The sequence below is a fragment of the Euphorbia lathyris genome, chromosome 7 (genome assembly GCF_963576675.1).
Source record: "Euphorbia lathyris chromosome 7, ddEupLath1.1, whole genome shotgun sequence".
Classification (NCBI taxonomy): domain Eukaryota; kingdom Viridiplantae; phylum Streptophyta; class Magnoliopsida; order Malpighiales; family Euphorbiaceae; genus Euphorbia; species Euphorbia lathyris.
In genome coordinates, this window is record NC_088916.1 from 47,648,760 (window position 1) to 47,673,979 (window position 25,220).

A 25,220-nucleotide genomic window follows, 5' to 3' on the forward strand; every position below is an offset into this window, starting at 1 on the left:
AGAGAAATCTTTCCAAAGAATCTCATCCAGAGGTTGGAAGGGGAAGGTCTAGAGAGAGGTCTGGTGGTCCTCGGTATTAAGGACGTCATCACACACTTTCTCCAGTTAGGCCGAAGTTAGTGACAAATGTTGAAACACCTTCCCACATGATTTTGATTTGACAAAATTATTCATATTAATGATAAAAAAATATTCTAACACATTAAATTTAAATGCTTTGATTTATTTACACTAATATGTTTGTTCAATGTTGAGTTATTTGATTTATAAGACATTAAGTTAAATGGCCCCAAGGCCCATAAAAGAGAGTCAAGCCCAAGTCAATGGATCATAGCCATACGGCCCAAGAAGACCAAAACGCAGTCGTACTGAGTAAAACGCAAGCCCAGCTTTGAGAAGGATCGAGAAGCCTTCATCTAAGTATCTTCAAGATGAAGCTGCTGAGTTGAGCGGCAAGATAGTCCAGTCAGCAGTTGACCTGAACAAACTTAGAGACAAAGTATTTCTACTTTGGGTAAAGCTCAGAAGACGCAGAAAGCTGTCTGGAAGACTTCACTATAAATGTGGAAACATTCTGTTTTGTCTGAGGAAAAGCTGCTGAGCACTGCCGAAGACAGAAGATACAAGAATGTTATTGGCCGAGGACGCTGAGCACGTACTAAGTGAAAGCGACAGGAAGCCGTTTCCCTCCAACGGTTATTTCGAAATTCGAAATCACTGGTGCTTCAAGTGTCACTATAAATAGGCCTCTCAAATGCTTCATTCGATGCAGATCTTCAATCAAGTCGAAACGCTGACCAAATTGATATTCGAAGTTCTGTGAGAAAAGCAAAGCAAATCTTACACCAATTCCAATCTTGTATAAAATTCTAGAGTGATCTTATTCATCTAAAGTGTCTTAGCAATTGTTGTTTAGGACAAACACTTATCATTTCTAGAAGTATAGAAAGGAGAAGCTGAGTACTCGGTATAGTACTCAGTAGTAGAGATAGGAGTGAGTAGAGGAATAGAGGAAGGTACTCTTGTATACTCAGCTTCTGTTGTAAAAGGTTTCGTGCTCTACCTTTAAAGAGCTCAGTAGAGGATTCAAAAAGCTCGGAAGGAATTTCAGGGACTGGACGTAGGCGGAGAGGCCGAACCAGGATACGTCTGCTGAGTAACATATTTCTAACCCTTAACTCCTTTATATAAATTTCTTGTTATAAAACTGACTAAGTAACAGACTCACTCTGAGTATAGTGCACTAAGAAGCTGAGTTTAGGAATAGACTCAAGTGTTATCTCCTGACTCAAGAAAAGAAACAGACTTAGTCACTAGTTGACTAAGCTTGTGTCTTAAACTACTCAGCACCGCTGTGTAAATCTTCTTTTAAAGAAAAGAAGTCAACATTAACGGACACAAATTTAGAATAGTTCCTATCCCCCCCCCCTTGGAACTAATCTTGTCACGTTGCACGGGACCAACAAGTGGTATCAGAGCTTAAAAGCTCACCGAGCAAGATATAACTATCTTGAGCTGATCTCCACAATGGCTGAGAACAGCACTCGTTTCCTCCCAGGAAATCAGTCAACTCAGATTCTTCCTGAGTGATTGTCCATTACTCGGCCTCCTCTGTTCTTTGGGTCTAACTACACCTTTTGGAAGAACAGAATGAAAAATTTCATTCAGGCAACAAATATGAGTGCATGGCTTTCTATAGTCCAAGGCCCATTTGTTCCTGTTGAAACTGTTGACGGCCAAATGATTGTTAAAGTTGAGGCTAAGTGGACAGAAGATGACCTCAAGAAGCTACAAAATCATGTTTCGGCTATAAACATGCTTCACTGTGCGTTAGATGCTGCAGAGTACAATAAAATTTCAGGTTGTGAGTCAGCACAGGAAATCTGGAAGAAACTGGAGGTCACCTATGAAGGAACCAGCAAAGTTAAGGAGTCCAAGGTAAACCAGCACATGAGGTTATACGAGCTATTTGAAATGAATGATGGTGAAGGAATCTCTGAAATGAACTCAAGATTCACCAACATAATCAACAAGCTCAAAAGACTTAGCAAGATCTTTACTGAGGAATAGCAAGTCAAGAAGATACTGAGGAGTCTTCCCAAAAGCTGGCAAGCCAAGAAAACTGCTGTTGAGGAAGCTCAAGACTTGACCACCTACAAGTATGATGAACTCATTGGATCTCTGCTGACCCATGAGATCTCAATGAAGAACTTTGAGGTGAAGGAGAAGTCTGAGGACAAGAAGCAAAAGTCTCTTGTCATGAAAGCTGACTTCACTGATGGGAGCTCAACAGACGATGAAGAAATGGCTATGTTCACTAGAAAAATGAAGAGGTTGTTCAGAAAAAGTGATAAATATTCCAAGAAGCCTTACAAGAAGTTTGATAAGTACAAAGCTGAGTCCAACGACAACCAGTACAAAAAGGATAGTTCAAATCCCATCACATGCTTTGAATGCCATCAAACTGGCCATATCAAATCAAGCTGCCCTACCTTGAAGAAGGAAAAGAAGAACAGTAAGAAGGCAATGGTGGCCACCTGAAGTGACAGTGATGAGTCATCATCATCAGAAGCTGGTGCCACCGAGTCAGCAAAGGTTTGCTTCATGGCTGATGAGCTTGCTGAGCCTTGTGTTTCTGAGCATGCTGACCCCTCCATTGCATCTGACAATGAGGAACACTCAGCTGAGGTAATGTCACTACCCCTGCCCAGAAATGAACTGATAAATGCCCTGAGTGACCTCTACACACTTATCAAAAAGTGTAACAAGAAGGTTAGAGCACTCAGCAGGCGATGTGATGAGATTGAAGAGGTCAAACTCAGTGACCTTCGATATCTTCTCCAAGACAACTCAACTTTGCATAACAACATGGAAATTATGCACAAGTTTGTCTCTGAGGTCCAATCAGATTCTAAGAAACTGAGAAAGGACATCACATCTATTCAGAACCAATTCAAGGTTCCGAATAAAAGAAATATTCCTCTGAACACTCAGTACCGAAGTACTAGTCAGCAGAGATGGAATCCTCAGCGAAATGTTCCAGTATGAATTCTGTGGGAAGAAAGGACACACCACAAAGGTGTGCTGGCATGCTTAGCATTGGGGTGCTGACCAGCCAGTGAGATATCCCCAACGGAAGGTTAGCTGTGACTTCTGTGGGAAAAATGGGCACACTGTCAAAGTGTATCGTCATAAGATTAAACAGGATGTTTCACCTGCTGAGCCTAACAACCAAGGACCCAAAAAGACTTGGGTACCTAAAGATAACTAGTTATATTGCAGGTAAGCCTGAGGTGTGCTGAGAAGTCAAAGATGTGGTACATTTACAGCGCATGCTCGAGGCATATGACAGGTGATGAAACTCAGTTCATCACACTTGTGCGTAAACGAGGTGGAAGCGTAAGTTTCGGAGACAACAAAAAGGGTAAAATAGTAGGGTCAGGAACCGTTGGTGGTAATCCTACTATTGAGTCAGTGTCCCTAATCAGTGGACTTAAATATAACTTACTGAGCGTAGCTCAGCTGTGTAACAACGGTAGAAAAGTTATATTTGATGACACTGGATGTAAAATACTCGAGGGAAAAAAATGAATTAATTTTAACTGCCCCTCGTGTTGATAATGTCTTTATGCTGAATTTGGAAAAGAAATTTTCAAAAAATATATGCTTAGTGTCAAAGGAAGAAAATTCCTGGCTATGGCACAGGAGACTTGGTCATGTAAGCATGGACCTCCTGGCCAAATTAGTAAGAAAGCAATTAGTTGAGGGGCTGCTAGAACTTAAGTTCGAAAAGGATCAATTATGCAATGCTTGTCAGTATGGAAAACAAACTAAAAAATCTTTTCACAGTAAAAACATTGTCTCAACCAAGCGTCCACTAGAGTTGCTGCACTTGGATCTCTTCGGACCAGTCCTGCCGCTGAGCTTGGATGATAGGAGATTTTCCTTGGTCATTGTAGATGACTTTTCTCAGTACACTTGGATCATCTTGCTGAGTAGCAAGGATGAAACCTTTGAGACATTTTCAACATTAGTAAGAAAACTTGAAAATAATAAAGACCTAAAGTTAGCTCACATCCGAAGTGATAATGGTGGAGAATTCAAAAACCAACAGTTTGTTGAATTCTGTGAAGCCAACGTCATTGACTATAACTTTTCTACTCCTAGAACGCCTCAACAGAATGGGGTAGTTGAGAGGAAAAACAGAACCTTGGTTGAAATAGCCAGGACAATGCTGAGTGAGAATAGACTTCCAAAGTACTTTTGGGGAGAAGCTGTCAACACAACTTGTTACATACTTAATAGGGCTCTAGTCAGACCTATATTAAAGAAGACCCCTACGAACTTTGGAAATGACAAAAACCCAACATTGGATACTTTCGTGCCTTCGGTTGTAAATGTTTCATTCTAAATACTAAAGACAGCCTTGCTAAGTTTGATTCAAAAGCTAATGAAGCTATCTTTTTAGACTACTCAACAAACAGCAAAGCATATAGAGTTTTCAATAAACAAACACAGGTCTTAGAAGAGTCCGTACACATTGAGTTCGATGAAACTAACCCTGCAGGAAAAGACAATCAGCTGACTGAGGATGATCCATACTCAGCACCTGCTGACCAAGAAACAGTCGCTGGGTCACTACCTCAAGGGATGACCAAAGGTAAAAGCGAAACTCAAATTTTTTTCACTGACCAATCTATACCTGCAGAGATTGTTGAAACACAACCAGCTCAAGACATCACTCTACGAAAAGAGATCAGAATACCAAGAGGACACTCAGAGAGTGCTATTCTTGATGCTGCTGGAAACACCCTGATGACAAGAAATCAACTCAGGAGATACCTCAGCAACATAGCATTCATCTCAGTTTTGGAACCAAAGAACTTCTCTGAAGCTGAGCACGATGAGTTCTGGATGGGTGCAATGCAAGAAGAACTTGATCAGTTCAGAAGAAATGAAGTATGGGACTTAGTGCCAAACCCAAAAATCCAGAAGACCATAGGAACAAGATGGGTATTCCGCAACAAGCTAGATGAACAAGGGAACGTAGTCAGGAACAAAGCAAGACTTGTAGCTCATGGCTGTAGTCAGCAGGAAGGTATTGACTACGGTGAGACCTTCACCCCAGTGGCAAGGCTAGAGGCTAAAAGAATTTTATGTGCATATGCTAGTTACATGAACTTTAAGTTATTTCAAATGGATGTTAAGAGTGCATTCCTTAATGGAGTTATAAACGAGGAAGTCTATGTTAATCAGCCTCCAGGGTTTGAGGATCCCAAGTTCCCAAACCACGTTTATAAGCTCAAAAAGGCTCTGTATGGTCTCATGCAAGCACCACGTGCTTGGTATGAGAGGCTGACCAGTTTCCTGCTGACTAGAAATTATGTCAGAGGTAAAGCTGATACAACCTTATTCATTAAGAGGAAGGGTAAAGACACCCTACTGGCTCAGATATATGTTGATGACATTATTTTTGGTGCCACTAATGAGTCCATGTGCAAGGAATTTAGTAAGCAGATGCAGACTGAGTTTGAAATGTCAATGATGGGAGAACTCAACTTCTTCCTTGGACTTCAAATCAAACAAGGGAAAAATGGCATCTTCATCAGTCAAACTGAGTATGCTAAGGAGATATTAAAGAAGTATGAACTTGAGAACTGCAAGTCAATATCTACCCCAATGGGCACTGGCACTGTCCTCTGCACTGATGAAAATGGTAAGTCAGTAGACAGCAAATTGTACCGAGGTATGATTGGCTCTCTACTCTACTTGACTGCTAGTAGACCGGACATTCAGTTCTCAGTATGTTATTATGCTAGATATCAATCTAACCCTAAGGAATCTCATTACATAGCTGTAAAAAGAATCCTTAGATATTTGCAAGGCTCAGTGAATGCAGGTTTATGGTATCCCAATACTTATGATTTCACACTCATTGGATACACTAACGCTGACTACGGACGAGACAAGCTTGAACGAAAAAGCACCTCAGGAGGATGTCATTTCCTTGGGAGCTGTTTTGTGTCTTGGTTCAGTAAGAAGCAGTCGTCAGTAGCCCTGTCAACCACTGAAGCTGAGTACATTGCTGCTGGAAGCTGTGTTGCTCAAGTCCTCTGGATTAAGCAACAGCTAGAAGATTATGGTGTTCAGACTAAAACAATTGAAGTCAAATGTGACAACAATAGTGCCATTGACCTATCAAAGAACCCAATCCAGCACAACAGGATGAAGCACGTCAGCATAAGACATCACTTCATCAGAGACCATGTACTCAAGGGAGAGATCAAGCTGACCTATGTCCCAACGGATGAGCAACTTGCCGATATCTTCACCAAGCCGCTGGCTCGTGAGCAATTCAACATACTTAGAGAAGCTATCGGTATGTTTAATCCTCTTCAATAAAGTCCAAGTATAATTCATGCTGAGTGATTTATTACATGCTGAGTTGTTATACATGCTGAGTATCTTTTACTATACAATGAATTAAAACTGCTTTATACACTTAGAACTTGAACTGCTGAGTAACTACGTTGCTGAGTAAAGAAACTTGCACAAATAGGGTTTGCACGCGTAGTTACGTAGTCTCTAGGATGACATAAGCGTCATCATTAGTAAAAGCACGCGCCGTTTCTCGCAATTAATGTCAGTAATAACTGACTTTCGATGGTTCAAATTCCCACCACTCTTTCCGACCTTTCAAATCACCATTTATTGTCTATAAATAGTGAACAATTTCTCACTATTTACCTTCTACGCTTGAAATTCGCACTCGAACCTTTTCTCTCTCTAAATCCCTAATCTCTAAGCTTTTGCAAATAAGTTCTCAAGAACACCATGTCTGATTTCCAGAATCTCTCTAGTGACCAATATGAAGATAATCGCTCAGACATCAATCCTGACTCTCCACCTGAGCAAGAATATGTTGAGACCCTAGAAGATGAGGCTCACACTAGTCATGGTCAGCATGACAAACCTATGGATAAGATCAGCATCCTTGGTATAGATCCCAACACTGAACACTCAACTCCTTCAAAGAAGAAGAAGAAGGACAAGGGCAAGAAATCAAAAGAGGTTGAGGAAAGAACTTTTCGATCCGTGTTCTTAGACGTTGAAGGACTTGATGTCGTCGCTTTATGTTGGTTCTCAAAGAGCTTCGTCGAAGTTGAAAAACCCTACAGTGACTGGATATCCAAAAACGGATGGACCAAACTTTTTTCCTTAAACGGGCAAACCTACCCAAGGCTTGTAACTGAGTTCTACTCAAATCTACTGGTTGCTACAGACGATGTTGATTTTATGGTCACATATGTCAACAAAAAGCAAATCATCATCAGCCGCTCATATCTAGCCATTCTTCTAGACTTGAAGGACGAAGGAGCTGAGCTGAGAAAAACCAATGACTATAAAAGGGTTAAATACACCGCCACTTTCTGTAAGCCTGAAGGGCATGTCGGTGAAGTCTCGTGCACTTTACTTACTCAGCATCAAAGACACGCCCACTACCTGCTGACCAACTACTTATACCCAAAGGTCAATGCCACATCCTCTGCATCCAATTTCGAACAGTGTTTCCTATGGCACATGCTGAACTACAAACCTCTGAATATGCCTGTATTCTTGATCAGGGCTATGCAACGAAGCACTGGAGCACTTCGAATGGGATCTCTCATCACCGAGATTCTCAAAGATCACAAGATCAGCTTTAAGAATGAGGAAAGCATACTGGGAACAGAAATCACCATTGAAAATCTTACTGGACGCGGACACAGCCTTCCCTTTAAATCAAAGAAAGGAAAGGATTCGGTGATCGAAACTGAAGAGGAAGCTGAGCCGACCTATAAAGGGAAAAAGAGAAAGGCAGACACATCAGCTACGGAAAAAGCTAAGCTTGCACTCCAAACTGTCAAAAGACTAAAGGTACTAATGACAAATCCCTCTCCCGCTGAGTCAATTAAAAAGAAAGCTGAGCCTACCAAAGCTACCCAAAAACGACCTGTCGCTGACCAGGAAACTGAGGATGAACCAGAGAATACTGAGCCACCCCTAAAGAGAAAGAAGGCCTCCAGAGTTACTCCCTTGAATGTAACTCCTCTGGATGTCTCTATCCCAAAGGATTCCTTCTTTCTGCGAGCTCAGGAATCTGATAAAAGCACTCAACCATCAAACAATCAACAGAAACAGTCTGTCTCCGCTGAGCAGAAAAAGAAAAGTGTGCCAAGTAAATCAATCTCCAGAAATCCGGCTACTGAGCCTAGTGCTAAGTCAACTGTTGACACCACTACTACCGAGGCTGAGCAAGTCCATCTCGAGTCATCCGACACCACTGACCGACTCCCTTCTTCAAACCTTTCTAAAGAAGGAAGTGACAAACGATATAAGAAGAAGTCACACAAACCACCTCTGTTTGACATTTTGGATTCTCCTCTTCCTGAACCTATTATTGGCCTGACTGAATTGGACTTGAATTTCTTCTCCAAACCTCTTGCCAAATCAACGCCAGTCAAGGAAAATCAAGCCTCTGTTTCTCATGGTCAGGAACATGCCAAAACTGACGCTTCTGAAGGTCAGAAGTCTACCGACACCGCTGCTCTCAACTCAACGAAGCAAGTGATCGAAGAACCTGATGTTCAAACACATGAACAAGCATCTGATAAAACCCCTGCTCAGGAAAATTTCGAGCTGACTCCTCCTCAAGTCAACACTCAGCTCCCGACTGACACTGAGCAGGTAGGCAATGCTACTGCACCACTCACTCCTCCTCTTGAGCAGTTAGCAAATCCATCAATTCCTGCAGCTGATCTCCGCACTCAGTCTGCTACTCAAGTTGCTCAACCTTCACCTCATCCTGAAGGCAACTCCAATATTGGCGAGAAATCAAATGAACAACCACCTGCTGCCAACCAAGGTTCAGTTCCTGAGAATTCACAAGCTGACCCCCTCCACTTCCTAACTTCTTCCCAGTCGGGGAAAAGAATTTTACAAGCTGCTCAAGAACTGATTCAAGACATCCAACGCACTCATGCCACTGATACTGAGTGTCGTTCTGCTGAGCCTACGCAACTGGGCACTATCACTCAGCTTCTAACTAAGCTAAAAAGCCTCAAGGAGCTCTTATGTGTGCTCACTGATATGGTCGCTCAGCAACCAAAGCAGGAGTTTGCTACCAAAATGGCAAACCTTCATCTGCACATGGTGCATCACATGCACACAATTGAAGGAAAGCTGAATGATCTATCTGCCACCAACTCTGATGTGGCTAAGTCAGTTCAAGTCACTCAAGTATTTACAGAGCTGACTGCTACTCACGAATTGGTTGCCTCTTCCTCACAATGGACGATAGAGCAAATTGCTGAAGCCATCCGCCTGCTCAACTTATCGAAAGAGGAGATGCAAACTGACCAGGCAAAGTCATCTGAGATCTTTCAACTTGCCAAGGCCACTTATGACCATGTCACACATCAATCTCACCAGCGCCACCATTACGACACTGGTTTGCTCAAAATGTACCATCAGTCTTACGCCATGATGACCGACACCATGAGCTGGATGCGCAAGTCCCTTCAATTTATACTCAGCGTCATCAGTTCTCATATGGACATTCCGGCATCCAACATGGCTGGTGGGATCAAAGTCTTTGACGGGCTTAAGCACAGTACGGCTCAACTCCAACAGTATTCCACCCTACTGACTCATGCTGTTGATCAAGGGACGTTTTATGCTGCTGTCCCTCAGCCCGTTGATGCTGGCAAAAAGGGGGAGAAAGATAAACACCCAGCTGGAACTCAACAAAAGAAACAACATCTTGGTTCCACTTCTGCTGACCCTCCTAGCACTCAACCCCAAGTGTCTGTCAACATTAGGCGATAGATAGTTGTAAACATATGTACTTGCTGATGACATGTTTTGTGCTGAAAATTATTGTATCTTCATTAAATCATCTATGCTATCGGTTCATATCGCTCTATGTTTGTCTGCTGTGTTGATCTATAGATATGATCTCTCTCACATGTCTTCTTAACTAAAACTCATTGAACAAAAGAACTACTCAGCTTACTCTGATATCTAAACTTAACCTTCCGCGTAACTTAACTGAGTAAAGAGGAAATGTTCCAAGCGCTGACCTAACTCTGAACACTGACTTTAGACTTACTTGATTAAACCTTGAAATGTTTAAAGTAAAACTAAGTCAGCGGCTCAACCCTTACGGGGGGGTATCTTAAGAAATCTAGGTCAACTATCATGGGGGAGCTCAACACTAAGTTCCTTACTGAATATTTTTGCCAACATCAAAATGGGGGAGTTTGTTGAAACACCTTTCCACATGATTTTGATTTGACAAAATTATTCATATTAATGATAAAAAAATATTCTAACACATTAAATTTAAACGTTTTGATTTATTCACACTAATGTGTTCGTTCAATGTTGAGTTATTTGATTTATAAGACATTAAGTTAAATGGCCCCAAGGCCCATGAAAGAGAGTCAAGCCCAAGTCAATGGATCATAGCCTCACGGCCCAAGAAGACCAAAACACAGTCGTACTGAGTAAAATGCAAGCCCAGCTTTGAGAAGGATCGAGAAGCCTTCGTCTAAATAACTTCAAGATGAAGCTGCTGAGTTGAGCGGCAAGATAGTCCAGTCAGCAGTTGATCTGAACAAACTTAGAGACAAAGTATTTCTACTTTGGGTAAAGCTCAGAAGACGCAGAAAGCTGTCTGGAAGACTTTACTATAAATGTGGAAACATTCTGTTTTGTCTGATGAAAAGCTACTGAGCACTGCCGGAGACAGAAGATACAAGAATGTTATTGGCCGAGGACGCTGAGCACGTACTGAGTGAAAGCGACAGGAAGCCGTTTCCCACCAACGGTTATTTCGAAATTCGAAATCATCGGTGCTTCAAGTGTCACTATAAATAGGCCTCTCAAATGCTTCATTCGATGCAGATCTTCAATCAAGTCGAAACGCTGACCAAATTGATATTCGAAGTTCTGTGAGAAAATCAAAGCAAATCTTACACCAATTCCAATCTTGTGTAAAAGTCTAGAGTGATCTTATTCATCTAAAGTGTCTTAGCAATTGTTGTTTAGGACGAACACTTATCATTTCTAGAAGTATAGAAAGGAGAAGCTGAGTACTCGGTATAGTACTCAGTAGTAGAGATAGGAGTGAGTAGAGGAATAGAGGAAGGTACTCTTGTATACTTAGCTTCTGTTGTAAAAGGTTTCATGCTCTACCTTTAAAGAGCTCAGTAGAGGATTCAAAAAGTTCGAAAGGAATTCCGGGGACTGGATGTAGGCGGAGAGGCCGAACCAGGATACGTCTGCTGAGTAACATATTTCTAACCCTTAACTCCTTTATATAAATTGCTTGCTATAAAACTGACTAAGTAACGGACTCACTCTGAGTATAGTGCACTGAGAAGCTGAGTTCAGGAATAGACTCAAGTGCTATCTCATGACTCAAGAAAAGAAACAGAGTTAGTCACTAGTTGACTAAGCTTGTGTCTTAAACTACTCAGCACCGCTGTGTAAATCTTCTTTTAAAGAAAAGAAGTCAACATTAACAGACAAAAATTTAGAATAGTTCCTATCCCCCCCCCCCCCCTTGGAACTAATCTTGTCACGTTGCACGGGACCAACAACAAGAAGAAGAGATTCAAGGTCCCCGAAGAGGCGAAGGAATGATCGTCATGATTCTACCGAATCTTTGATTTGGCACTATGAGGCACACAAAAGAAACTCAGGAGTGTCCAAGTCTTCTGATCGTCGTGGTTTAGAGCGACCGAAGCAACAGGAAAAGGAGTTTTCACTGAAGGAAGAAGTTTTGAGTCTCATCAAATAAGAGCTTCGACAGGCAATGAAGGATGAAGGATTTCAGACTAAAGGTTCAATAGCAATAGAGACCGAAATTCCATTTATTACTGATATCTTGGGCTAACCGATGCCAAGGAGGTTTAAATATCCCTTATTGAAAGATTATAATGGTATAACTGATCCTGCTCTTCACATCAAGAATTTCCAAAATTCACTCCAGACCACTACTCCCACTAATGCACTCATATGCAGACTCTTTTCAACAACCTTGAGAGATTCGACTGCTTATTGGTATGGTCGGCTCTCGCCTGGATCTATTCAGTCTTATAAGCAGATGTCTCAAGAATTATGCGATAATTTCATCACTTCCATCCTCGAAAGAAAAACCATGTAGGATCTGAACTATTTAGTTCAAGAACCAAGTGAGTCATTGAAAGAATGAGTAGAACATTTTTAGAGAGTAGTAATTCAGATAAAACATCTGAATATGGACGTGGGAGTTGAAGCCATGGCAGGTAACTACTGAACCAAAGATTTATCTAAAAAGTTAACCACTCGAAGACCTCAGACATTTCCTAGTCTGATGAGAAGTGCTAGAGATTTTTTCAAGTGGGATGGCCATCGTGTGAATCCTTTGTTGAAAGAAAGGTTGAGTTCAGTGCATCAGCCGAAGGAAGGGAAGAATGACAGGGGTAAGGAGGAGCATAAGCGTTTAGGGAACACGTGGATCACAACTATGTACCCTTAAATGCCTATAGAAAGGAGGTTTTATATTGGGTAGAGACCAACATGCAACACATTTAGTATTCACCGAAGCTCAAGACTTCAGGCCGAAGACACAATGGCCTATTTTGTGAATTCCACAAAAGTGAAGGGCATGATACTGAAGATTGCAGGTAGTTGGCTGCCGAATTAAACAAAATGGCCGAAACAGGCAAACTGGATAGATTTCTAAAAAATGCCATCAAAACTAAGGAGCCCAAAGACAAACAACATGTTAAGTGTGCTTCTAAGGGAGTTATAAATGTTATAACAATGTCATCGTAGGGCGTTCGCTCTTGGAGGGTATGATAGTGGCACAAGGCAACCAGGTGGTGGCCCGGGAGACCTATTTAGCTTCGTTAAAAATGAAGCCAACACGGGATCTTATGGAAGAAGAGCGTGAAAGGACCAAGCCAGTAGGAGCTTTGGAGACAGTGTGGTTGACCGAAGAAAAATCTTTTCAGATTGCTTCGAAGATTCTAGAGCAATCGAAGATAGTCATCATTTCCACTATGAAGACAAATGTTCATGCCTTTGCCTAATCTTTGGCTGATATAACTAGAGTATCTCTAGATCTTATGATGCACTCGTTGAATATCCAAAAGGATGACACTCTTATCAAACAAATACTGAGAAATCGTGGAATGGATAAACAACAAGTTATCAGAGCCAAAGTAAATAAGCTATTAGATAGTGAGCATATAGCAGAAGTAATCTATACAAAGTGGATTGCTAATGTTGTGCTAGTGAAGAAGACTAATGGCAAATGGAGGATGTGTGTGGACTTCATTGATCTTAATAAGGCATGTCCAAAATCCTTTGTCGTGTATTGATATTTTAATTGACTCCACTATTGGGTATGCTATTTATTCATTACTGGATGCGGCACCTGGATATCACCATAAATATGTATCCATTTGCAAAAATTATATTTATGATTTAGCAACTCACCATTTAAATATAAATTATTAAAAAATAATAGTCATAAAAATCAGTGTCCTTATTTGTCATTTTACACAAATTGATATTAGTAATTAGCTAAATTTTACCAAACTTATTTACACAAACAACCAGTTAAATCAGCTAAATAATAAGGTAATAAGCTAACAATCAATATAATTCACTAACCTGTGTGAACGGTCGCGGAACCCGATTACCCTACTTTGGAGGATTTCGGCAAATGAGATTCCGTTTTTACATGACACTGTCACTTATGTTTTTAAGGACGACGCTTAGTGTGTCCCTTTTAGTGTATGCATTCTTTATATTTACTAACTCATTTATCATGTTTTTGAATTAGCTTAATTATTTAAGAGTCGTCGCCGGAGTTTTAATGTTCGGGAACATATAAAAAATTAGATGGCACACGGGTTCACAACATGTAATCTCTTCAAAGTTAGGTTCATGACTATAACTTTTAAAGGATTTAATTAATGAACACGTAGACTTGTCTTTTATTAAAATACCATTTATATTCTAATCAAATTCCATTTAAATATCAGTTTACGTTCGAAAGTGATAAGTATATACTGAAATGATAAAATATATTACATCATGATATAAATGGCGCAAGAGCCCTATTACATCAGTTCTAGTCCTATAAAATAAATCTATTAAACTTGCAAAACAATAAACATTAGCCGCAGGACATTGGGACTCGTCTTTTAGAGTTAACTACAACATCGGACTCGATTAATTAGGACTCAATTAGATCCTATTGTCTAATCACATCAGCATGCAATTTAATCCACACCCTAATTAATTGTTCTAATTGATTTAATATATTTTAAAAAGAATAAAATACCCTTTCTACCTTGTATTTGGTTTTATTCCATCTCCATACTATACTAAAACAGGCAAATATATATAATAAAATATAAATTTATTAAAAGAATCAAAACCTATAACTACCTAGCTCAAGACAGAATTCTGTCTGTCTGTCGTCTGTCAGCAATCTGACACGAGATGTCCGATCATTGAAGGGGTCGCCAATTGGTGATTAAATCTCGTAAAACCCGAAATGAACTAAACCACGTAAAACCAAAAGAAACATATTGCACTTTAGGAATGATGACTTTTAAAACCCTTCAGAAGTTACCTTTTGAGCGCTTTTCTAGTTTGTTGTGTGTGGTAGGCTGACGAACACGAGACAAGAATGTAGATCAGCAACCCGGATCCAAAGGCAACAACTTTGAAAGATCCTTAAAAGGAGTTCCAAATACGTTTAGAACCAAATTATGACCGTATTGAAAGGTTTGAACCCAAAATGGTCGTTCTTAGAAGTTTAGTGACTTTAAGAACCCAATTATATTGAAATGAGATGTGAGAGATCCGATTTCGCATATATAAACTAATAATATAGTGTTTGGTAGGGTGTTTATACTCTCAAATGTGTTTAATTTGGTGGAAAACCTATGTTTTCACTCACTTTCACTTAGTTTTAAATGTCTTTTCACTAAGTTTCACTTGATTTCACCTATTTTCACCAAAATCCTTATCTTTTCACTCTCTTTCCTTCTTAAAAATTGTTATCCCGAATGTTGGCAGTTTACTCCATTTAAGTATGGATTGGGGACAAAAACTGCCTAAAAACCTTCCATGATCACCGACCAGTGATGGTGGTCTCTGATCGGTGACTGACGCGACATGCATGAATTTTTAAATACAGGAAATAATTCAAATTAAGGGTTTTGATAAAAAAAAAGTAAGCTTAAAAAGAGGAAGACAAGTCTGTGTTTAGCTCGTGTTTTTGTACAATATGACGTGAAGTCCACCTACACAAAACTGCAAGCAAGTAACATAGACTCGTTACTATGGTCGGAAAAAATACGTGCTCATACCCTGTTTAGTAAAGAGAGGTTTGAGATAAAATTAGAGATTTTGACTACTTTTAGAGGTTTTGACTAACAGACCTCTAATAGTGGTGTTTAAGGAAGAGAGATTTGAAAGACCTTTTTGCACGCAAACCTATAATTTTGAAAAACCCAATATTACGAGCTTTTTCAATTGACTTATTGCTTCATCTCTTTTAAATGACTTTTTTTTTTATCTCTAACTACCACTCTTTACTCAAACAAATGTTATTTAGTTATTTTACTAAAAATAAACTAATAGCATGATAAACATATCCATCTAATTACATTTTAGTGGTAAATGTTAATTAATAAATCTAAATTTACTATTATATTTTTAAAAATTATATTTCTATTCAAAATTATATGGATTAAAATTAACAATTAAACTAATAAAAATTATTGGAAACTTTAAAAAGAATATAAAAATGTTAGGTTTTTATTTTAGTAAAATGTTTTTTTTTTTTTTTTTGATAAAAATGACATATTTCATTCCATATAACCACAAATTATAAATACAGCACGATAAAACTTTCCGCTCATACAGGCTATAGCCAGTATAAGAACCACAAAGGGAAGAAAATAGACTACAAAGAGCAAGAAAAAGACTATAAAGAGCAGTAAAAAGACTACAAAGAGCAGTAAAAAACCATACAGGGTACAAATACAACAAAATAGAAATCATATACTCCTCGGAAGTCGAATCCCATCGAAAAACAGCTGTAATCCATTCTTCATTATCTAGTTTCTTCCGGACATTCGGATCTGAGTCCTTTATTTTTTTGCAACCACACAGATCTATAGATCTGCGGACAAGATGAACCTTTTCCGTTCTTGCTAAGACCGAAAAAAGAATAAACGATAAAAGTATAGCTAACAGGTGTAGATCTGACGGAAAAGAGATTCGAGAAAGTATATAGACTTCAAATTAGGAAGAAAAGATAAAACTGAAGCTAAAAAAACAAAGACTAAAACATAAATGGGAGGAGGAAGAATGAAGACAAGCTTCCTTCTTCCTTCTCTAAGGGAACCTGAACAAAAGAAGAAAGCGAGACGGTGACGGTGGCGGAAAGCTGGGGAAGAAGAAAGCTTTAGAAAGTTAGATAAAGATCTCATTTTTATATTAGTAAAAATCTAAAAATAATTTTATTGTTTAAATATATTTTTATGTATTATAAAGATTAAAGACTAAGTTATTATTCTGACATTGCTGATCATTCTGATTAATGAATTTGTTTGATTATAAAAGAAAGTTACAGCATGTGTATATGACATTTTTTAAAATGTGATTTAAGACTATGAATTATAAAAAAAAAATAGTCATAAAATACTAATTTTTTTATTTATCATTTTTCACAAATAACTATTAGTAATTAGTTAAATTTTACCAATTTTTTTTTTACACAAACAACTAATAAAAACTAATGTAATGTAATGAGTTAACAACTAATAACTAACCGTTGTTTGTCAAATAGAACGAATAACTAACCGTTAAACTCAGTTTGTCAAACAACTATACTGTTTTCCATCACTTTGTTATCTATTTTTAACACTAGAAAATATACAATTTGTGTTGGGCATTTATTCTGGTAGTCCATTCCTTGTGACTTGGAGTCCATAATTTTAGAGGCTTGATGTGTCAATTTTGGAGAGCGACTTAACTTACAAAATTACAATATATAAATCATTTGATAAGTTTATTTTTCTATCTTGTGTTTCCAACAACAAAAATAATAAATTTATTTCTCTAACGTGGAACACGATTCCCTTTTCACAACCAAAAAGGTACTATGTTCTTTAATTATGTAATCCAATATTTTATTCACATGTTCATACTTACTTTGACGGTTTTCAATAACTTACTTGACTTTTTTTATATATCACGAACGAATTATGAATAAGAATAATAAAAATAAATTACTGGATAACACGTTTTAAATAAATATTTTTATTTTTTAAGAAACGTGTTTTGGTTGGCTTGGTGATGTTTTTTTCTTTCTTTTCCTTCCTTCTTTAATAGCCATGTGATATATCAGCATCTTTATGTACTTGCTTATAATATAATTAAATTATGTAATTCCTAGAATATATACAATTCAATTCAACTTCAATTACAATGTACAAGATATAAAACAGTGATGCAAATTCTCAGCCTCTGTGCTAAAGTTCTCGAGTAAGATGTTGTTCTTCTTCTTGTTTCTTCTTCTCGGTGAAGCCATCGATTTGGTCAAATCTCAACAACTCCCCACAGATATATTTATCCTCGCCGGACAGAGCAATATGGCCGGCCGGGGAGGCGTCGTCATCAACCCTTACACCGGAAATCTCACCTGGGATGGAATTGTTCCTCCCGAGTCCCAACCAAACCCATCAATTTTGCGGCTAAGTGCCCAACTCAATTGGGTCTTAGCCCAAGAGCCTCTCCACGCCGACATCGATTATAACAAGATTAACGGGGTCGGACCGGGAATGGCGTTTGCTAACGCAATTTTGAAAAAGGAGCCGAGGATAGGGGCGGTGGGTCTGGTGCCATGTGCGATCGGCGGGACAAATATAAGTCAATGGGGTAAGGGGGGTTTTCTCTATGAAGAGTTGGTGCGGCGGACGAAAGAGGCGTTGAAGAGCGGCGGCGTTGTTAGGGCGATGTTATGGTATCAAGGTGAAAGCGATACGAAAGATGGGGAAGAAACTGAATTTTATGAAGAGAGATTGACCAATTTTTTTACGGAAATCCGGGCTGATCTTAACCATCCTCTGCTGCGAATAATCCATGTAAGCTAACTTAAATTAATGTTTTAATTTTCTGAGATTAATTGTGATTCTTGTGGGATTCCATTTTGCTTGGATTCCGTTGTCGTACCTATAGACGTGGAACAATTTTGTCTTTATAATCTGGAGGTTTTATCTTATCCTAGTTAGAGATACTGATACCCCTCCTACTATTCACCAGAGACTATACCTGTGAGCTGGCCCTAGTGGGTTTTGCTAAAAAAATAAATAAATAAAACATGCGCGAAAAATCATAATTAATTATAAAAGGCAACAAGTATTATTAGATTCTGATCTTTTATTTGGTATGATATCAAAAATAAATGATCAGTGGTTTAATATATCCAAATAAAAGATTAAATGTTTAATGAATAAAAAATAAAAGATCAGAGGTCTAATGCTGCTTTTTGTCTTTTGTCATTATAAAATTATAATAAATTTATATTATCATGATTTCCTATTTTATATTCTAATTTAAAAATTCTAGATCCTAATTTATAGATGATAAACCTGAAAAATGTTTTTTTTTTGATAGGTGAAAAATGGATTATAGATTCATAATTTATAAATTATAGTTCTTAAATTATATATAAAAGAATAATTTATTTAGTTTGACATAATGCTAATTATTACTTGACATAATTATAGATAATTTGTTAAAACTGATTTTTTACGTAAATTTCTCAAAAAAGTTTGATCCGGGCTCATTTTAACTTGTTATTTTAGATGGATTTAGTCCGGACCAGACCAAGCTCGAACTTAAAAATCTAATCCAAACCCAACTTAAATGGCACTCTTAAAATATATATATTTTAATAATAAAACTTAAAATAATATAAATAATATAGTAATTATATTAATATGATCCGTCGGACTAGACTGATCCATGCTATTTTTATAAAATTTAAACTCATTCTAGATATAGTCTGGGCTTTAATGGGCCTGACTCTTCTAGATCTAAAGTCGTTTTTCCTATTCCAAAATTGGCTCTTTAGACACGTGCTGGATGGATAAGGGAGCACATGAATAGGTTTAGTAGGGATAGATCCAAGGAAGGACATGTGAACACTTAGCAGCCACTTATCACCATATCAAAAAAAAAAAACCCCTAGATTTTTGCTAAGTTTTTTTTTTTTTTTTTTTTTTTGTGATGAGATTAATAAGGTAATGATGTTAAATTGGTAGGTTGGTCTGGCATCAGGTGAGGGGCCTTTCATTGAGGAAATAAGAGAAGCACAACTAGGAATTAAGCTCCAAAATGTTGCAAACGTGGACGCGAGAGGTCTGCAGTTGGAGGCAGATAGGTTGCACCTTACCACGGCAGCTCAAGTTCATCTTGGCCAACTTCTGGCTGATGCATTACTTCACTTTCCTTCTATATTTATCCCTAACCCCATCCAAACTACCAATGTTTTTTGTTTATCCAATACTTCTTCTTATCACTATTTCCTTTTTTTAATTTCAATCTATCTTCTTTCTTTATTGCTTTTCTTTTTTAAGAAAGTCTTTTAATTATTGGCCACTCTAAGGGAATGTTAGCTCTAGATTAAATTAACTTGGACATACGTCTAATGAATAGTTATATAGTTATAATGAAGAATCCAATTGTTTAGTGATAAGTCGTGTTGTTTAGTGAAGAACAATCTAAAACTATAAATATTTATATATTATAATTTAGTCAAATATTGTTTATCTTCAACATAAAACGATTGTATTCTTATGATAAAAAAAACTCCAAATGAGCCTTGTTTATATCGTCTAAAAGGGTCATTCTATTAATGATCAAAAGAATAAAGTGAAGTAATATTACATGGACAAGTAGATGAAGGAGCATGTTCAAGTAGAATTAAGAGATAGAAAGGGAGCAGAGGGGCTCCGAGTATCTCTCATTTACTGTTTGCGGATGATTCCTTTCTATTTTTTAATGCTTCGTTAGAAGAGAGTCAGGTAATCCAGAATATCTTAAAAGAATATAAAGACGCTTCGGGTCAAGCCATTAATCTCAATAAATCAGGTATCTTTTTCAGCTCTAATGTGGATGCTACTCTCAGAACCTCCATTTGCAATCTACTAAGTGTCCATGCTCCTTTAGACACGGGACAGTATCTTGGCTTACCATCTCTAATTGGTCGTTCAAAGCTCACCATCTTCAACTTTCTTAAAGACTGGCTTAGAAAACGGTTTAATAACTGGGGGCTGAAATTTTTATCTAGCGCTAGGAAGGATGTCCTAACCAGGTCAGTAGCACAGGCTCTTCCTACCTTTTGCATGAGTGTTTTTCTCTTACCTAAATCACTATGTGAGGAACTTCAACGCATGATGAATCTTTTGGTGGGGTTCGAAAAGCGACGGCCAGAGACACATTCACTGGTTCGGGTGGAAGAAACTTTGTGAAAGGCGAGAAGTGGAAGGCCTTGATTTTTGGGATCTTCATCTGTTCAATCTCTCTCTCCTGGGAAAACAAGGATGGCGGCTCCTTAATAATCCAAATTTTCTTGTCTGTCGTATGCTCAAAGCAAAATATTTTCAGAATGACAATTTCTTATCCTCCAAATTGGGTAACAACCCAAGTTTCATCTGGAGGAGCATTTGGGAATCTAAGGAAGTCCTCAAAATTGGGTTGAGATGGCGTGTCGGTGATGGAAAATCGATCCTTGTGTGGTTAGATCAGTGGCTTGCGGACAATGAGAATTTCAAGCCCAAATGGACAGCGCCAACTGAACCTCCTGATACCCGAGTCTGTGAGCTATTTCGGACTAACGAGAGGAAGTGGGATCCCGGGAAAGTTGCAGCATTGGGAATGGCAGCTGATGCTAATCAAATCCATAAAATTTATTTGCCGTTCAGGGAGGTTCTGGATCAACTAATTTGGCAATTCACGAAGTCTGGAGAATATTCTTGCAAATCGGGATACCGTGTTGTTGTTCAGAGAGCCGAGTTGGGCGAGAGTCACCCGAGATGGAAATGGTTATGGAGCTTGTCAATTCCGGGCAAGGTAAAATTCTTTATCTGGCGAGTTATATCAAACTGTATTCCTACCCGTTCGGTTTCAGCCCACAGACGATTACCGATACCGACTACGTGTGTGATGTGCGAGTCTGATGTGGAGCAGGTGTGGCATCTGTTTATGGATTGTCCATATGCGATCTTGTGCTGGGAGGCCGCTAATGTGGTGATGTCGTGGGATGAAGAGGCAGCGTTTGGGAAGTATCTTCTTCAACTCTGTTATGAAGCATCACCAGAATGGTTGAGCAAAGTATTAATGGTCCTGTGGGCTATTTGGCAGCAAAGAAACGAAAATCTATGGAATAACAATTATCTGGTAGCAAACATTGCAGTTCAACACTCCCTAAGCTACCTAGAAAATTGGAAGGATCACCGCAAGAAGCAGCGTCCAACCACCTCAATTCCAGCGATCAACCCACGATGGCAAGCCCCTCGGGTGGGATCTCTCCTTTGTAATGTCGACGCAACACTATTTCAGGAGGCTAATCGGATCGGTTGGGGCAGAGTAGTCAGGGACTCATCGGGCGAAATGCTGGTCCACTTTGGTGGTTCTAAACTGGGCTTGGTGGCTCCCAGGATCGTCGAAGCTATGGCTCTCTGGCACGGGTTAAAACTGGTTATTGATCTCGGCCTTACTTCGGTTAATCTCGCCTCTGACGCCATGACTGTGGTTGATAGCTTCCACTGTCAAACAGACGACATCTCGGATTTTGGTAACATAATGAAGGATTGTCAGTCACTCATTCATAACAGACACGACATTACCATGTCTTTTTGTCCTAGATTAGCGAATAGGGTAGCTCATACAATTGCTAGGAATGCCCTTTCCAATGCTAGTCTCTTTCTTTATTCTTCGATTCCTCCTTTTTTGGAATCTGTTTTGTATTCTGATATTTCAATTAATCAATGAGTAATGCTCAATTTATCTTCAAAAAAAAAAAGAGATAGAAAGGGAGGGAGCTAATTTGGCAAGTTCATGAATAAACTATTGTAACATTGAGAGGCAAGAACTTAGTGATATTATTGTTACTAATAAAAAAATTGGGAGTCTTCTGATATTTATTGTCGGGTCTTGCCTTTTTCAAATTGTAGAAATTAAAATTCGCGAGGTTAGGCTTTTGTTAAAAAAAAATCGCGAGGTTAATGGAATTCCTTGTGTTTGTTTATGGATGGGTACGTCGATAATAGAAACATGGATAAAGGTTTAATGGAGTAAACTTTCATCGGCATTGTAATAACCGTGTAGGTCATTAAGTATTTTTTGACAGAAAATCGGTTTCTGACCCATTTTCAGCTGGACATGTTTTTGTCTTAGTAGCTTTTTTTGGAACATCTGGCTTTCTAGTGGTGAGAATAAACAACTGTGAACACAAACTTTTTCTATCCTAATTATGAAATTATAATTATCTATATTCAGTATAGTGCAGGTGGGTTCCACGTCGCGTTGTACGGAATTACGGACCGAAACCCAAGTCTCTTTTACGAACTTTAAAAGTCAAAATCAACCATTTTCGAATTAGGATATAGATTTTTTGACCGAATCGAATTTCGAGAGGTCTTAATGAATTGTGTTCGAGAGCATCCATACACACTTTTTTGGGTTTAATTCGGAGGTCAAACGAAGAAGTTATGACCATCAGAAGTTTTTTGCTTGAAAACCTGGGACGGTATTGTTGGAAATTAGGCTAAGGTATAGCAGCGGAAATATAAAATTTTTAACCTATTTCCATAAACCACAAGATCTGTTAACCGTTATTTCATATAAAGAGGGATAAGAAGAATTACCTTTTGATGATCAATCTACCGTTGTTAATGAAGTGCCCACAACTCTTCTCTGAGTTCCCAAACACGAAATAAAACACGGGAAGATTAATTTAGAATCAACCGTTGAATAGCAACCAAAGTAGATTGCCTCTAATTAATCAACACAAGATCAAGGATAAAAGAAATAGATGAAATCAATTGATCGGAAGGAAGCCGTAGAAAATCTCGTCCTCGAACTCGGGTGTCGAAATTTTCTCTCTCTTGCACTATAGGGATTTCGAAAATCTCAATAGGGTTGCACTAGTGGGGATTTCGAAAATCACTAGGGGAGGGGTATTTATAATCTCTTGTATCTAATCCCTAATTAGATAGAATTAGGTTACTGAATAGGAATTCAATTCGGAATAGAATTCCTAATTATTATCTCATTATATATCTAATATATTAAGGATAATAATAATAACCTTATTGGATAATAATAGGAGTATTATAATCTAATTAAAACTCCTAACTTATTTATCTCTTAATTAATTTAATTCATAATCCTAATCTAATTAGGATTAACAAAATCAAAATTAATTATTCATGTATTTAACTACATGAATTTCGACCCCCCTTTGGTCCATGGGCCTTATTGGGCTCAATTGGGCTTCCATCAATTAATTAACATCTATCTCTCTTTTAGGTTCCAAGTCTTATGTGTGACCATTAGGTTCTTATTGCTTCTAGCCGTATGCAACGTTATTAAATAATTTTCAAAGAATTATATTTAATCTTTGCATAACGGAATGATGTACAGAGTATGTGATTAGCAAATCCGTAATCATTCCCCCAGAGCTATAAGAAGACAGGTTGATTCTGTCGTTAACCTTTCCGTATTAGTTACTGTATAATTCGATCATTTATCAACTACATCCTTGAACTGAATCTTATGACTATGGATGATGTCAAGTCACATATAGCGAGACGTTCGTTTTACTTGTATAGGCCGAGTCAACTCAAATAGATAGGTTAAGTGAAATCCGTATTTCAAGTCTTAAGCTATCACCTTGCAAGGATTTAGAGTCGAGTCTTCCACAAGCGATCCTTGGATGTATCTCCCATTTATCGGGAGTGATAAATGCTCAATCCAATATATAACGATCCCGCAATCACTTCCTGTGATACCCAACGTCTACTGTTCACACCCCAGAGTCATCTCTGTTAAGGATCGTGTTACACCAGAGTCAAAGCGTCACATTCCGTAATCCAGAATACCAATTAATATTCCTTTGAGTCTGAGGATTAGTTATACCTATTAATACCAATGAGATGAACAGGTGACAATGATGAATCTACCCATCCTGTTATCTCAAATCGGATCCCCAATCCTAATGAACAACTTTTCATCGGATCTATGTAACTGTCCAGATATCTGTATATATGAAGCTTGTGAGATCAGCTTTCTGTCGGACAGAAGACATTGTTACATACAAGTCTCAACAGTGATATATCAATCCCAAACATATCACTTGACTTGGAGTGGTTTTAAGTTTATCAGTTTATTATGAAGTTTTGTCTCACTTCATGCTTGTATGAACACTTTATAATCACTTTAAATAAACTTACGGATTTCCTTTTATTAGACTTTATTTAGTGCTTAAAAGGGATTGCCTTTATATAGTAATAAATATATATCTCATTAAAACAAATGATATAAAGAACAATTCATTTACATTAAGTTTGTATCCTAGAACAATTGTCTATAGGACACTAAACCCCAACAGGTATTAGGCCGATAACCTTAAATCAGGTCATTTTTAGCCGTGGATCGTCAAACACAAAAATATATGTGTCGAGATGAGTCTAATGATATCAGAATCGTCGAAATGAGAGGTTAGAAAAGGAATTTTTAGGCTTTAAACGATAGGGGGCTACGAGGGTGACTTTGTGAGATTCTCTCTGGATCAGGCTGTGGCCGATCGACCACCAACGTAGCCAATCAACTGTGTCATCAGTTAAGTCACATTTCCATTAACTTTTGTATTTGATTCCACTACTTGGGCAATTGATATTAGATGTTGGAATACGAATAAACATAGGGAAAAAGGTTAGTTTAGAGGAGAACACATGGGAGAGAGAGAAAAAAATATAGAGAGTTAGTGAGAAAAGCTAGAGAGAGTAAAGAATTAAGCTCTTTCTTTGATTTTCTCAACCAAAACACAGAATTAAGTATTCCTAATCATCCTAAGAGTCATAAAAAGATAAGAA

General features: G+C 38.2%; 1 protein-coding gene across 1 annotated transcript; it reads left to right on the forward strand.

Moving 5' to 3' along the window:
• The first annotated feature begins 17,465 nt into the window (after positions 1-17,465).
• Positions 17,466-19,715, forward strand: LOC136235560 (probable carbohydrate esterase At4g34215). Its single transcript, XM_066025296.1, has 2 exons — positions 17,466-18,203; positions 19,386-19,715. Exons 1-2 carry the CDS (start codon positions 17,610-17,612, stop codon positions 19,710-19,712), a joined length of 921 nt encoding a protein of 306 aa, XP_065881368.1. The 5' UTR covers positions 17,466-17,609; the 3' UTR covers positions 19,713-19,715.
• Positions 19,716-25,220: the final 5,505 nt, after the last annotated feature.

Excerpts from the sequence above, each read along its gene's own strand:
- LOC136235560 (XM_066025296.1), top strand. The coding sequence starts at position 17,610 with ATGTTGTTCTTCTTCTTGTTTCTTCTTCTCGGTGAAGCCATCGATTTG. Across the intron at positions 18,204-19,385 it reads CTCTGCTGCGAATAATCCAT|GTTGGTCTGGCATCAGGTGA; the intron begins GTAAGCTAACTT and ends TTAAATTGGTAG.